Source organism: Pogona vitticeps, chromosome 5, assembly GCF_051106095.1.
Source record: "Pogona vitticeps strain Pit_001003342236 chromosome 5, PviZW2.1, whole genome shotgun sequence".
Lineage (NCBI taxonomy): Eukaryota > Metazoa > Chordata > Lepidosauria > Squamata > Agamidae > Pogona > Pogona vitticeps.
The window spans coordinates 117,315,143-117,331,825 of NC_135787.1; the positions used below are offsets into that span (position 1 = coordinate 117,315,143).

The following is a 16,683-nucleotide window of genomic DNA, read 5'->3' on the forward strand; positions in this document are numbered from 1 at the left end:
CTAATGACAGGACCAGGCCTCCTGAAATAACCACATGAGACAGATAGGGATGTTCTTTCCTCCTTCCTTCTGGATGCCAATGGGAATGTGTACCCTCAGATATTTGCAGGTGCTGCAGTGAACAGTTTTCTTACATGGAAAGCTTGTTACATTTCCAGTCTTGGTGCATGTGATCCATCTTTAGGTCTGGGGATACTGCACAGATAAGCACCCTTGTTCTTGCTAGACCTGAGCAGGAGAGATGAGAATTGTAGAAGCAGCTGAGCTATTCTGTGGCCGTACTGTATTCTGAGGCTGAAGGATTATTTATCTCTCTGACAGGTCAGGAAATTGGTGTAATCAACAGGTCTTAAAACATTTTTGTAGCTAGCTGGAAAGTGCTTATGATGATTTCCAAGATTCAGACTAAAGAAAGTAAAAATTACATTATCCCTTCAGTTGTCAAAAGGAATAGCTAAATTATTGATTTTTTCCACAGTCACCGGCAAATGGTATGAATATAATTCCAAGTCTGGGGCTCGAAGGTGGAAAGATAAAAATATGCCTTCCAACTTGGAAGCAAAGGCACCAGTTGCACAGGTAGCTGCACTGGAGAAAACATCAGACAGCAGTCAAGGAAATCTAAGCAGAACAGAAGGCAAGACCAGTGGTGGAAAACTGGGAGAACCAAACCAGAAGACACCAAAGCCCTTAGAAAAGAAGACTGATCAAAATAGCAATCAGCAGAAACCAAAAGAAGGGTCTTTGGGTCTTTGAGTAAGTGATCTTCTCCCAAAGTATATCCTGAATACCAAAATCAATCTTAAGAAGAAAACCAGTACATCCATGAGTTAGAAAAGGCTGCTACTTGGGATTGTGAGATTATAAAGATACAGGATGCTGTTGAAAAAAAAACAGGCTTTAGTAGGTAACAGTTCTAATTAAGACAGCATATTTCAAGCACAAGCCACCTCTAAGGCTTCTAAAATGCAACAGATTCATGAGCAACTTTCTGAACAGCTCAGGACTCAGAACCCTTGAGGATTAGGTCCCAAATGGCAGCAGGAATGTTGAACATTAATTTCTTGTGGGAAAACAAGCAATACACTTTTGAAAATGATTACCCTGTATCTTTAATGCATGGGACCGTTTTAGGTACGTTACAATGCCAAACTGACCAGAGCAACGCTGAAGTGATTTTAGAAGATGGTACCTGATACATTAAGAATAAAAGATACTTCTAAATATAGTTTTATCTGTATTTTCTTCAAACATGTGAATTATATTGTTGGTTCAAAGATAATGATGAGGCATATGTATATAAAAGTTTGCTTTATAGCATTTACACAGCTCTACTACCGATTAATTTTATCATTTATTCATTTAGATTTTTTTGTGAATTGCAAAATCCATTTTTCAGTATCTCACTGAAAAATGGGTGAGCTGCAACAGTGCACAAGTCAAAACACTGTAATACAAGTACACTAGGAATCTTAGTAGACAGGTATCCTGATCTTCAAACCCGCCCCCCCCCCGACTGCACAGTTATGATTGTAGTTCAAACGTATTCTGAATTTCTTGCGTCTCTTCTGACAAGTATTTGGTAGAATTATTTTAGCCATAACCATATACATATCTCTGATATTAAGTCCCAGGGAACTGAATCTAAGTTGATGTGCGTATGTTTGATTGATGAAAAGGGAAAAAAGTGCAAGCGCTCACATTTATATGTGCGTGAATATACTCCCATGTGTAGTTGAGGACAACACTTCTCATCCTTTCAGATCAGGGCAGAACAAGAAGGTGGGTGGGGTGCTCCCTGCTTCCTTCTGTCTCCCTCTGATAACACACATTGCCTAACAATAGGCAAGAAACCTAGCTTTACCTTCTGATGAACACACACTTTGGGAACCAGGAAGTCCAAGTGCCCTGACCCTTGCCTTTGTTCACCATTAAAAGGCGTCCCTTAACGGAAAAGCTGATTCTGCTAAGAGCCTGTGTTTTCTGGCCCATGTTTTTTTTTAATGGGGCAGGCACAGGTGACAAAGAGACAGTGGCAGAATGGGACAGAACACTCACAGATACCTCCCTATCCCAGGAAAAGGGTGCTAGGTTTACATGGCTTTGTAGAACCAGATTTATTTTTCACCCTTTTTGCGGGACTATTTGTGTGGTGAACAGTCAACCACCTAATGACCATGAGAGATTTGGAATTTCCCCCTGTTGAAGGACTTGCTAGTTACGGCAGGCTTACAAAGAGTGTGGCCTGAAACATCTGTGGTTGCTGGTCCCGTTGGACCTACTGAAGTTGTTGTACACCCCACCCCGTTGAAAGAGATTAAACCTGTGGTTAATGTTAACTCGTCTCCTGTGGTGACTCTCATTAAAGAGGAAGAACTGCTTAATTCAGCACAAGAACCCAATCACAATTCTCCACTTATCAGATAATCACATAGTAACGGAGACAACAGTGATGCATAGACAGCCCTGACATGTTGAGTTTACTGTGACTTGTCATTATAGTGTCAAAGGGTCAGCGCCTGACATGATGCAAGTTTGCCATTCAGAGCGATGGTCTCCATTAGTTCAGACTAGTAAACAATACACATCCCATTTCTGCATGGATGACTTTCTGATGAGGCAAGAGGAGCTGTTGCCACTGAAACACATATTGTTACTTTAATCTTCCCATCATGACAACATTGAAATACTCATAGCAACACCGGAATCAATAGAAAGGAACGGTACGTCTTAAGTCACCCACACAAAACAACGGTTAAAAATTGAATAAATTGTCTGCTTTGTTTTAAAACAGGCTTCCCGTTTCTTGAGGGAAAATATTAAGTTACCTTTATGTAAAGCAAGCAGGGAAAACACAATAAAGTACAAATGATAAAATCAATGAAATGATCAAATAGTAAAGGCGAATGGGTAACAATAAGGGCCAAAATCCCCTATTATGCAAATAGTGTAACATTTGGAGGCAAATTACCCTTAGTTAAGAAATCACTGTAGACATTATCAGTTGCACACTTAGTCATACAACTCAGTATGCAACGTATAATGTCTATAGTGATTTATTAATTTAAGAGAATTTGCCTCCAAAAGTTACAGCATTGTTGCTACACCAGTGTAACTAGGTAAGAGGAGTTGGGCCACTGATAACAAATGTTAAATGGCACATTCAGGAGCACAGAAAAGGAAAGCAGCTGCATCTCATCATTATATCAAAGGTGGCCCTTGGAAACACATCACAAAATTGAACATGGAAATCATAAGGCATAAGAGACAAATCAGTTTCCTGTCATACTCCATCAGTAAACCCTAGCTCCTCAATGAGTAGAAGTGGAATTACTGGAAAAGGGCGACAACCATGTGCCAGTCCAAAATGAAGCCAGGGTTAATTTCTTAAATGACACAGTAAGTATCACCTTCAGAGGGAGAGCATTTGCAGTTTAGAAATACATAGTAGAAATGGCATTTTTAATATGGTGTCCTCCATCTATGGGAAGGTGGGCATTGCAGCAAATATTTGTATTTAAAATTATATGTATTTGTATTACTTGATCAAAGGAGGCAATATTGTGTTACGTTGCAGTAGGGTCTTGTGTCCTCTTGTACAAGACACAGTAGTAAGATCCCCCCCCCCCCTTCAACTTCCTTTCACCCAGTAGTACTGATTAGCTACAAATCAGTCTCAAGTATACTGTTCTGGGCTACGGTGACTGAGAAAGTAGAGGTGTTGCAACTCCTGATGTATCTTGATGATGCTAATTCATGTTGGCATTCATGTTGGTTTTTTTGGGGGGGGGCAGCTTATGTAACTGAGATGGCTTTGGACACCTTGGTGTACGATAGATAATTGAAGCTGTCAGCTTCCCCTAGCCTCTTACTGGCTTTTAGTAGTATTGACTATATTGTCTTTCAGGACTACATGGTGGAATAAAGGCACTGGGGGCAGTGTCAGATACAGCACAGGTTGTGTTTTACATCTTTCTGATACTACAGCAGTTGACCAAGAGTACCTACCCCACAGTGTCCTTCCATAGGGTTCTGTAAGATTGTTTTGTTCCTGCTATGAATAATTCATCCAGATATGTGTGTCTGTTTAAGTTGGGGAGAGAGCTGAGAGAGGCCTGTGGCATGCCTGAGCTTGTTAAAAGAAATATAACTCCCCACCAGCCGTTCTCGACTTGGTGCTCTTCAGATGTGTCAGACTGCCACCCGACCAGTTGCTGCAGTTGGTGGGGATTTATAGGCATTTTAGTCCTGCATACCCAGAGAGCACTAAATCAGAAAGGCTACCATACTCTTTTGCCTTCACATTCAAGCTCCATACAACTGGGTATCATTAATAATTTTCACAGACTGTAAATAATTTTCATCATCTGTTATAAATAAAAGTAATCTCTAACCAGCTCATTTCCACGCTTTGTTTTTAGATCTTTTTAACTTAAAAATCTTAAGAGAGTCAGAGGTTGCAGTCACACCAGCGAAATGCCCCCACAGGACGTCATGTGGTATTTAATTTAGGACTTGCATCCCAATGTGTTTTTTTGGTTACCAAGTAATTTCCTTCCAATTCAATAAGCGCCTCAACGTTTTTGTTGACATCATCTGACAGAAGCTAACAGATAGATTGACACAAATGCCATGGAAAAGATTTTTTAAAAAATTAAAAACAGTTTAAAAGGACATGCACAGCGACAGTAGTTCAAAAACGTTGGGACAAAACCATACAGACATGCAGCAACACAATATTTTTTTTAAAAGATTCACAATAACAAAAAGTAGATGCCTCTGGCTGAGCGAGAAATGATCCACAATTAGCATGCTTGCCCGGTAAATGATTTGCTAATGGTTGTACGTCATGTGACCGCAAATTTATGACACAAACTCAATGGGGGATAGGAAGGCCACATTTGGCTCATGTGCCCATGGCCTGAATTCATAAGGAGCTTCTATCAAGGTAATGGCCTTCTAACACAAATTGAAGGACAGCACCTTAATCACTCCTCAAGGAAACACATATGAGAACTGCTTACAGGAAAATGTTCTACTGTATTTTACTATTATACAAAATCCACTCTTCCTATTTATTTAACGAATTATATCCAATTGTGTTGAGACTTAAAGGCTTTCTGTTTAAAAAGCCATCTTGTCTTTTCATATATCTGTACATAAAATATCTTTTAAGTTACTAGTAGTCTCTCCCTCAGGCAACTATAAATTTCATGGTTCCATGTGGTGTGGAACTGACAAGCCTATTTGCGTGGCACCAATCAGCTCCCCTGTGACAAGTACGTTAAGAAAAACCACTCAACATGTCTCTGTAACCATGGAATTCATCTTTATCATGAGCACATACAGATCTGCATCCTCACAACATGGATCAGGCATATTATCTACTCAATTCCAAATCCTCTGCACATCAGTGGAGCGGTCACAGTGATCACATACACTAGCATATAGCAACCTTACGTACTACCCAGACGTTAATCTGATCCACATCATGAATCTCCCTGTCTAGTTTCATGAATCTAGAAAAGGTATAGTGCTGTCATTTTTGGACTGTAGAACGTGACTCCTTTGCAAATGTTAGGACAAGCAGAGTCTGCAAGAATAGGATTGATTTGGTCCTGGAGAGCAATTTATATTTTGATTGCATAAGTAGCTGAGTTTAACCACTAGGTGACACTGAACATGGCTGTGATTACAGGAAGTCATGCTGTGTCCAAAGGAGAATAGTCTGATATCAAACAAACGAATGTGCACTGTGACATGGCTGAAACCCAATAGCCCCTTTTTGCAATTGTATAGCCACATGTTCACCAGCTGTGTATTCATAATAGCTTGTAAAGAAACAGAGGGCTCCTTTCACATAATCTAATATCTTGAATACACACAAGGTCCCTAGATGGACAGACAAGTGCACTCTGAGCATACACTTTTATAGACTCTTTCAAAATATCTCACAGAGAGATGTCCAGCATACCTGAAATTGCTCTCTTTGATAAGTTTTATTTCACCCTTCCTCTAAAAGAGCCAAACAATAACCTACATGGCGGTCCCATGTCCATTTTATCCTTGTATCACATCTGCGATGTAGGTTAGACTGAGATAATGACATGTCACTTTATGAACTCCTGTGTGGCTGAGTTGGATTTGAAGCGTGGTTTAAAACCAGCACTCTGTCCACAACATCACACTATCACAGGACAAATTTCAATCTGCTCAGAGGAATCCATTTCTCCAAAAATTTATTGTGAGGGCAGAACTGGTGATAAAACTTGTATTGCATTTCCACCCCTACGCCCAAGAATTAGCACTTCTTGACACAGGTTTTGTTGAGATTTTGATATGAAAATGTATTAAATATTAATGTTGTATAGTTAAATGTAAAATGGCTGATTTTACCTGAGTCACTGTACTGATTGTATTCAGGTGTGGGTATTAAGGATTAATACTTAATGTTGTACAGCTGTGTACACGATGAAACTTTGTGTTTAAGTAATTATTTTCTGATTGGTCACAGGACTGTACATAAGTCATGAGTAAAATGAATGTCTTTATCTGCTGTAAGTCAGATCACTTTTTCCTGTGCTGTGTGTGGCTTCATGTCATGTTATGCTGCCAGAGGAATGTTTATTCTCTCTATATGTAAATAGACTAAGTTGTTGGTTTTACTATCTATGTCATAATGTCATAAGTATCTCTGCTAACCAATATCTCCTTACTCTGCTGGTTATGAGAATACACGTTATAATCAAAATTCTCAACAAGTTTGTGCTAAAAATACGAAGGATTGATTGAAAAGTCTGATCCTTCTGTTTCAAAAATGTTTAATGCAGCCACAGTGACTCCTAGTGGTATCACAAAGTCTCACTCTCAAATTTATCTTTCTGAATTATTTCATTTTTGAAATGACCAGGGCAGTAGATGCAGGAGCATATTCCAGCCAACAAGGAGTCTTGTGCCACCTTAAAGATTATCAGGTTTTATTGAGTGTACATTTGTGGCCTGCAGTCACTTAAAACTTAGGACAAATAAAACATGTTCATCTTTAATGTATCACAACAATATCTTTGGACTCCACCTTGGGACCATACTTTTAGTGGACCAACTATTGGCCCAATAATCTTATCACACCATGGAACTCACTGTACAGCCAACACAGCTTCCACTGCATTTTGTTGTTTTTAATTTGTGGGTCTCTACCTGCACCATATCCTGCTCATTGGTGCTGTGTAGATAAAACTCATGAAGGTGTCAATGTGGACATAAAAGGTAGGGGGCATGCAATTGATAATTACACAGTCTGAGGACATCCTGTCAATTTTTAATGGGGCTTCAGAACACTTAGCCTACTTTGTGTTATATTTATCTCCAAAAACCGAACAAATAAAACTGTAGTGAGGAACAATCGATAATTCTTGACTATAAAGGACAATTGGAAAACAAAATACATAGTATATGAGGCTGCGACTATTACCTTCCTAAACCATACTGTTCCAATCTCTAAATAATTGCAGAGTTTACTTTTTCTAAAGTGGGAGCCTCTACCTTTGGGGGAGACCAAAAAGTGCAGAGTTCCTTTTTCCTAGGAATGTATTACCAATAGAGGAATTCAAGTTCCTCCCATTATGCCAAGATACACTATGAATCTATTACTTGTTATGTGCAATATATCTGCCTGACATCTAAAAGACGCACCAATACTTACTGCCCTACTTTGGGGGTGCAGAACTGCACACAGGCAGGAGAATCCCAAAGGGATTACTGTAACTACTGCCTGTTTTAGGGTTTGGATTTGACATGCCGTTCCTTCTCACTTACTCCATCCCTTCTTCACCCCCTTTCCAGCTCTTCTGCCAGCACATCACAGCCAGCAGAGCAGTTCTGCTAGCAGTCAGATATCCGAGATTTAGCAGTATTACAGGATGATGATAAAGAGGCTTCTGTCTAATCCCAAGTAGTGACAGTGGACCCATCCCTGAGTTACAATTACAACACCTATCTTCACTTTCCCATTTCCTTTTCACTTTTCATTTAGTCTTTTCTTTACAGACCTTTCTTCTGTCCACTGGAGTAGCATTCAAAAGAGGTTGAACCTAAGTGCCAGAATTTCAGTAAACAAGAAAATACTTGTCATCTGCATAGACAGTAAGGACTATTTTCATTCAATGACAGTACCCTATAAATCGCCAAGGACTTTTAAAAATAATTTGAATGAAGTTTGACACATGGTGAACCACTGTAGATGAACAACTCACCACATGCTGAGCTGCCTGAACACTTATAGGAAAACAGCCATCTAAGTAGGCATATTCTTGTGCAAGGCCCTATGCATTTTTATACAAAAGCAACTGTTTTTATTGTATTTTCATAACTGTATACTATTTCATGAACACCTAGAGAATATATGGTTTGCCATTCAACATATGAGCTGATATAGTTAAACTATAAATTTATTACAAACTTGAGAGTGAGTTAGCTCTCAGCTTCAACTAAAGGCTCAGAAATGATTAGCGGGCTACAATGGCAAGTTTGAAGGTTCACAAAAGTAAACTTAACCAAGCAGCCAGCAGGATGCAGCTTGAGAATGCCGTCTACATACTGCTCATCGTTGTTTAGTCGTGTCCGACTCTTCGTGACCCCATGGACCAGAGCATGCGAGGCTCTCCTGTCTTCCACTGCCTCCCAGAGTTGTGTCAAATTCATGTTGGTTGCTTCAATGACACTATCTCATCCTCTGTCGTCCCCTTCTCCTCTTGCCCTCACACTTTCCTAACATCAAGGTCTTTTCCAAGGAGTCTTCTTTTCTCATGAGATGGCCAAAGTATTGGAGCCTCAGCTTCAGGAGCTGTCCTTCCAGTGAGCACTCAGGGTTGATTTCCTTTAGAATTGATAGGTTTGTTCTCCTAGCAGTCCAAGGGACTCTCAAGAGCCTCCTCTATCCCCTTCACAGATTGCTGCCTTGTTGTGGCGAAGGGGTTTGAGTAACTCAGAGAAGCTATGGGCTATGCCGTGCAGAGACACCCAAGACGGACAGGTCATAGTGGAGAGTTCCGACTAAATGCAATCCACCTGGAGTAGGAACTGGCAATGCCATTCCAGTATCTTTGCCAAGAATGCCCCATGATAAAAAACAAAAGGCTACATACTGCTAGAAACATGATTTACCCAGTCATGTTGGTGCGGATTCAGTTCAACATTTATCATGAAGTCATGTTCAATCTGTTGAAAATCTACCACAGTAACTCTTGTGCAAGCCTTACTGAGAGAAAACGAAGACTTCAGTCCAGCTGGAATAAAATATATTTCTGAAGAAATGGTTATAATTGGCTCAAGCAGGTATCGACAGTCATCACAGCTTGTGTTTGGGGAGTTAAGAACATTAAGAACATGCAGCCCAGTGGGCTGAAACCATAAGTATGTCTGTGCAGAATAGGGCAGGCAGAAGCAGTCTTCCTCATCTTCTTCTATAGCAGCTCCTGAAGAAAACTTCATATAAGATCAGAGTATGCTGCTGAAGGGACCTGTAGTGCAGAGTCTGAGGTGGACAGAAATGTTAAGATGTAGAATAGACAGGAAGACTTTCTTGACATGAACCTACAGCAAACTGATTATTAGATGAATTCCTTATTACATAATTGATGGGACTAAGTTTTCTGCTGTAAGGTGGAAGAGACAACCCTAATGCATTTTAGTGTAAAAGCTAAAGTGGATCAGGTAAAACACTATGATATATTCAACACAGCAAGCAAGATTCTTAGAAATGTCCGTTTATTAAGTCACCTGAAGCCAAAGTACAGACAATTCCTCAAAACTGTACACATTTTTAAACATTTAGACTAAGTATTCATTGCAAGGATCTTCCCAGTTTTTTGCCCTGTAACTATCTGTGTAACTGATACACTCAGAAATAGGATTTAATTTTAACAAAAGTATATAGCTTTTGAGTTTCAAACATTGTTATTTAAGCTCCTTTGGCTAGAAACAGGCATTAACCACTTCAACTATGCAGAGGATCACCTCAGTCTTTCTGTGTCCAAGATTTTCTCTCCTCTATAGCAACAATTAAACAATTATACTGAAATCAGAAATGCAAACATGTCAATGTTTGCAAAATATTTTAAGGAAAGTTTTTAAACTGTACAATTCAAACCTATTTAACCAAATAATAGCCATTCTTTTGCATCAGGAATGTGCAACAATGGTATTTCTAACTCCTCAGATTACATGTTAAAGAAAAGTGCAACCTGAGCTCGGAAAAGTAGCAGCTACCATGACAATATTTAGTACAAATCAAAGGTAGATATTTACTATTAATACAAAAGATTTCTTCCTGAAGATTCTAATATCTAGCTTTTAACAGGCCTGTTGTAGGATTGACTGAATTAGAATATGCACAATGGAGAACTTTTTTCTATCCTGAGCATGTATTCTCAAGTTTTATATCCATAAAAAATGGCTACTACTGAATACTTTGAACTGCTGGTCTTTCAAACTTGCCAACAAACAGCAGCAACTGTTCGATATCAAGCTGCAACTGTTCAGATTCCCGATGCAGGTGGATAGAGCCCAGATTTAGGGGAATTACTGCTTGGTGTATGCAGATTTGTCTCCTTGTATACAAACCAAGCATTTCCTCCCCACAGAGCCATATTTAGCAAGCCAAAAACCTGCAAGTGAAGAACAGAAGTGGGTATAAATTAGTTGTTGACTTACATCTGAAGAGAACCAATTGTTTCTATGGACTATGTGTATGTTAGCCACACATGCACACAAACCAGTAACATGAACATTCAGAACAAAAGATCTGTGGCATTTTATAGATCAATGTCAGTAATATATCCTTTTTACTCTGCTGCAAGTTTCAAGGTCTATTTTATTTATTTATTGGATTTCTATCCCGCCTATCTAGACCAAAGGTCTACTCTACCAAATCAAAGGCAGGCTGACTTCTGAACAAATACAGAGAAAGGTGGATTAGACATGCAATGAACCCCCAAAACGAAGGGTGCGAGTTACCAGTTACACTGTTAACAGGAAGGTCAGGAATTGAGGTTCTCCATCTCATGGAAGATGGTGATCCATATGCACTTTGTATGTAAACTTGCCTTTTAATGATAGAAGACTTCTAGAGCCAAAGTCCAGGTCACAGACACTGGGATCCAGTTTCACCCCCAGTATCGGGCTTTTTCAATCTTTTTAACTACTGGAGTCTTCTCTCCGACCATAAGCTACTAATTCCTGGCTTTCGGGCCAAACTTTACTTTGAAGATCAGAGATACAAATCAAAGGCTACATTTTTAATTTTAGATGCACTCCAGGAAAGGTGGGAAGATTCAACAAAAAGCTGGCTGAGATTCATCAGAAAAATATACTAACAAATTCTCCACAAACCCACATCGGTCCTCGAAAAATCCCATTTGGTACCTCATAATATTTGACAAATATGATGCCGAATTTCCAGAGGCTAACTGAGCTCAAGCCCAGGAATTCCTTACCCTGGAATGATCTTTTCCTTTCCTTTTTTTTCTCATTTCATATTGCTTTTGTCCAACAGAGTAGGGTCTCAGGGAATCATTTTAAAATCAGACCACTACAGGAGGTTCTGTTTACCATTATCCTAAGTCACGTTGAGAAAGGTTTCAACGGCAACTTCCGAAGGTGGTTGACCAACCTTGATTTGTTGTGGTTACGAAGGAAATCCATAACACCAAATGACTAAACTTGAGCAGTCAAATGCTGACAACATACCACAGACACATTCAGACGTCCCATGCTGGTAACAGAACCAAATACACATGAAGATCCTGGTATCTTGCAAGCAAGTATTTCTTCCACAATACGTGGACCAGTTGATATTTTGATGTCAACAACGGCCTTTGCCCAGGTAGCACTGCTGACCAGCCACAAGAAAGCAGCACTAAGAGTGATGACATAATCCTGCAGAGGGAATCAAAGTGCTGAGAATAACACAAGGCTTTCAAAAGTAAACAGCTGCCATTTACTATACTTTGACATACACAGATGCTAACATGAAGACTGATTAAATATCTGCCTGACTTACTGTTGAGCTGGGAATATTTTTGAGAATAATACTTGCAAAACACTTATCTTCACAGAATGTTTGGCGGTGAGGAGCCAATTTAGTCTATTAGACTAAAATATAAAAAAATAGACTGCTTGCAAAATTCACAACTCTAGTTTTTTACTTCCACAATGCAATACTGAAGATGCACTAGAGAACAATTACTTTTAGAAAACCTTTGAGGCAGTTTCTTTATTCATTATAGAATAGAGCCCAAGGATTCCTTGGATTTCAAAAACTTAAAATACAAATTTATCATCTGTGATCTCAATTCAGGCAGAGGGAAATCTACTGCTCTAAATGAATCATAATTCTAATTGGAAGTTTGAATTTCCAATAGCCTAGTAAGTACAATGCAGGAGCTGCACTCCCTAAATACAATGATCAATTTTCTACATTTATATCCTGTCCTTCCTCCAAAGGTATATGTATTATTTAAATCACTCTTAGTTTGATCTATTGCAGATGTGTAGCTAAAAAAAAGTTCAAGATGACATAATCATGTAAAATTAGTAGAATTCCTATATATTTTTAATCAAGCCCTTAACTCTTCATTTAAAAAGTACACTAAGCAGCCAACACCTAAGTAACTGTTGACTTAACTTGGAAGGCTGGGCAAAAGGACACTTTTCTCTCCTCCTAGATCTAACATTGATTTATGTAACTTACTATGAGCGGTAGAACGCCACCACTCCGATATATGTGCATATAACCAAGGTACAGTACAAGGGTAGCCATACAGTACAAGAATATCAAGACTGCAAAAGCTACAAAAAACTGTGCAGAGGAAGAGAAGTTGCCCACAAGGTGAAAATCAGTCCAACTGCCATTGCATCGGGTCGGATCTGGTGAACTAAATATTACTTCATTCAGCCTAAAAGAGAAATAATCAAGAATTACCAGAACTATCATGTCATATAGCTACAAACATAATTAAGAAAAAGATCTAACTTCAACAGTCTGGCTAGTGTAGGTTTTTGAATTTCAATGACTAGCCGATCAAATCCCATTCTACTGGTACAGCATATGAGAAAGCTATGAATTTTAGTATTGTCAGTGAGTAAACAGCTGAGTAAACAAGTGCATGCCAGCTATATACAAATACTTAGAAATAAACTTTGTTAAGCATGGTTACCAACTGCTTTTTAAAGAAAAAGTAGCCCTGAAAGCCCTCAGCCCACTGCGGGAACACAGTGCCTTGCCGATGCTTAGATGAAGGCAACAGGCGGGAACACAATGCCTTGCCAATGCTTAGATGAAGGCAACAGGTATTATTCTTATACAAATAAACACACCTATGCTTATTCTGCATTTGAAAACAGGTTTGTTTATTTTGTCTAAGAATACAAAACTACTGCTTGTCTGTGTATCTATGTATTTTGAGTTCTATAATTCTCAATACATTCACTCCTGTAATGAAACAAACCTCTATTAAGTTCTCAGAAAAATACTGAGCCTCTATTTAGCTGTCTCAAAATGTTGGACCAAAACAGTGCTAATGGGATACTCATTAGCTAAAATTGAGTATGACTAGTAAGAACAATGTATAGAAATGTATTACAGGCTCACCTGAAAGGATAGGCAAAAGCAGCTGTTACTGTTTTATTCACAAGTTCTTTACAGGAAACTAGAACTGTAGTTTCACCTTTATAGCCTCCACATGTAGCAAATACAAACATAGAAAAGAACTATACAAAAAGATACTAATTAGTAAGTGCAATTTTGTCTGCTTGGAAAAGTTAACAGCATGTAAGTATCACCATACCAGCCTTCACTAACTCCTCCTTTAATATCTGGCATTTACCCTTAAACTTCTTATAGACACATACACACTTTGTATTTTTAGCAGGTACACACACATATATACTAGAAATTTGGTTTCATTCTTTATTAAACTTCATAGTTCAGATAAGGGTATACAGCACTGATTTTCTTCTAATATCTTAGCAACTATGGGATATATCTATCAAAAGATAAACTGTAAAAAAGTCTCAGTCATCAACTTATAATAGCCACTGAATACTCAAAATGCAAAAGAACAAGAAGGATTTTAAAAAGGACTGAGCTACTGCTATTACCAATTGAAAACAGAAGAGTTTTAGCAAGTGAATGCTCTCCCAGTCTGTGTTTACTAAACTTCTACTTGCCATACAATTAATGAAGCCTCAAGAAATTTGATAATTTCTTGAAATTTGATAATTGCACTGAAACTTCTTCCTTCTGTATTATACAACAAATCTTTTCAATTAAATGTTCACTGTTTGGATGGGTAAGCCCAACTCAGCTGCTATGAAATCACACAGCAGTAGCACAAACTAAATGAGTTTGCATATTCACTAAAAATACATAGCCAGCAATCATTAGTGCTAAATAGCCATACAAAGGACCCTTGCTCCAGGATTATAAGGACACACCCAGAACTTCCAAGTTTTGATAGCAATGTTCCTCTCTGTATATTTGAACAAAAAAAGAAAAACGTAGTTTGGAAATTACACATAAACGTGTGCGTCAGAAGAGAGAAATTGACTGTGCTCCTGAAACATTATTATTTTGAATTGAGCCTACTGTGACTGGAAGTTACCTTGAACTGACAGACACTCTAAGAAGCTAAAAAACAACATGATTAACGTTTTGATCGGGCACAACACCAAGCAGGGTGAGATTTAGGGCACGCTGGGCCAAGGAGAAAACGCTTACGCCAGGAGTAAGGAGCTGCAGTAAAGCCCGCCCAGCTCGACGCGCGGCCGGCCCTCAGCCCTCGCCCTTTCGGACCTCGTCGAGGCAGTCCAAGCCAGCCCGTTCACACCCCGCTCTTTTGCCACAGGCCTGCCCGCCTTCCGTTGTAAAACTGCAAAGGGAGAGAGGCACCCCCTCACTCTCACACACAACTTACCCATTCAAGAACCTTGATGAAACCCAGGGTCTCCTTGAGGGGATTAAGGTCAAGGTGAAACTCACTCATTTTCTGCGAGAGAAAAAGGGAAGGGGAAAGAGAAACACACCACAGACACCAAAAAATATTAGGAAGGAGAAAAGGGCCAGGAATCAAATAGCAGCTGCATCAGAGAGGCTACACGGGGGGTGGGTGGGTGAGAGAGCAAGTAACCCCCGCCCCGGCTGCTCCCCCACCGGGACCGACCACCAACCTCCCTTCTCCCCAGGCTCGCTGGTGAAAGCAGAGGCCTCCTCCAGGGCCGCTTTCCCCCCTATAGAGTCCGCCTGTTAAGCTCCGCCCCCGTCATTCGGGCAATGGCATCACTTTGATTCCCCAACGGCCGCCTGGCCTGAGGAGGCCTCGGGGACTCCCAGGGGCTGTTAGGCCTCCACCTCTCCAGGACTCTAGGGCACCCTTGGGTGAAGTTCGCTGAAGGTCTCCCATGATGCTCAAATTAGTTATCACCTCGGTGTTCATCTCTGTGCCCTGGGATGCTGAAGATTTCCCTTCCTTTGGTTGTATGTTTGCAGTTGCTGGCCTGCGCAAGGTTAATAACTGCACCTCCCATCATCTTTCACTGTTCTTTGCACAGGCCAGAGCTGAGGGGAGGTGCAGTCCAACAACGTCTGAATACTAACTGGAAAAGTAACTGGATTATAGGTCCCAGAATCCCCCAACTACCATCCCTAGGAGTGGCTGGAAGCAGTAGTCCCATAATCATCAACATTAAAAAAAAACAACAACTGTGGTCCCTGTAGTCATTGGAGCTTTGGGAACAATATCAAGAAATTTCACACAGTACTATAAAGCAGTTACAGATCTCAGAAATCACACTATCAGAGCTACAAAAAACCAGCAATATTAGGAACAGCATACATACTGCACCAATATTTAACAGATACTTAGGTTTTTGGTTAAAACTTGTGTCTTATATAATACCAGTCAGTGTTTTTATAATTTTGATTGACTGTGCCTGGTGTTTTTCAGTAATAATACTGTAATAAGTTTCCAAAGTGGTTTTGAAGCTCCTTAGATATCCACCCCTGTTTTAATTGGTGTCCAGATGATGACCATAGCCACCTTCCTGTATTGTGATGTGAGAGGTCACTGCATTCTTGCAGATGGACTGATCAGTGGTGTTCAGAAGGGTGTGATGCACTTTGCTACATGGCTCGCTTTAAGCAAACCAACAATAATAGTGTTTAAATGAAGAGATAAATGTCAAATGTTTAGTCCTAATTGACAAAACAAAGAGACACTAGAGATCATATTCCAAATATAAGTTGCTTACTGTAGAATACAAAGGATTTTAAAAGAAAATCCAGTTTGTGCTTTGCACATTACAATAAACCTTTGGATCTTTAGATAAAAGTAAAGGTTCCTCTTGACAATTTGTCCAGTCGTGTCCGACTCTAGGGGGTGGTGCTCATCTTTGTTTCCAACCCATAGAGCTAGCGTTTGTCCAAAGACAATATTCCGTGGTCACGTGGCCAGCGTGACTAGACACGGAACACCGTTACCTTCCCATCATGGTGGTACCTATTTATCTACTTGCATTTTGCATGCTTTTGAACCGCTAGGTTGGCGGTAGCTGGGACAAGCGACGGGGGCTCACTCCGTCGCGTGGATTCGATCTTAGGACTGCAGGTCTTCTGATCTGGCAGCACAG

At 39.8% G+C, this 16,683-nt stretch overlaps 2 protein-coding genes across 5 annotated transcripts in view; one reads left to right on the top strand and one right to left on the bottom strand.

The window, feature by feature from the left end:
• Nucleotides 1-2,593, top strand: part of CDHR3 (cadherin related family member 3) — a 69,447-nt gene extending 66,854 nt beyond the window's left edge. Inside the window, exon 20 of the mRNA XM_078376801.1 lies at nt 479-2,593. Within this exon, the coding sequence (XP_078232927.1) occupies nt 479-756 (278 nt within the window). The 3' untranslated portion in view covers nt 757-2,593. The remainder of the gene's footprint in view (nt 1-478) is intronic.
• A 7,155-nt stretch (nt 2,594-9,748) lies between these two features.
• SYPL1 (synaptophysin like 1) lies at nt 9,749-15,522 on the bottom strand. 4 transcript variants are annotated; one of them, XM_020797251.3, is made up of 6 exons: nt 15,480-15,522; nt 14,973-15,044; nt 13,649-13,767; nt 12,749-12,953; nt 11,746-11,934; nt 9,749-10,664 (listed from the first exon to the last, which is right to left on the bottom strand). In XM_020797251.3, exons 1-6 carry the CDS (start codon nt 15,489-15,491, stop codon nt 10,536-10,538), a joined length of 726 nt encoding a protein of 241 aa, XP_020652910.1. In that variant the 5' UTR covers nt 15,492-15,522; the 3' UTR covers nt 9,749-10,535. The 4 variants fall into 4 exon arrangements, with proteins under 4 accessions (XP_020652910.1, XP_020652911.1, XP_020652912.1 ...); XM_020797252.3 differs by lacking the exon at nt 15,480-15,522 and adding an exon at nt 15,226-15,366; XM_020797253.3 differs by lacking the exon at nt 15,480-15,522 and having other exon boundaries at nt 13,649-13,733; nt 14,973-15,216.
• Nucleotides 15,523-16,683: the final 1,161 nt, after the last annotated feature.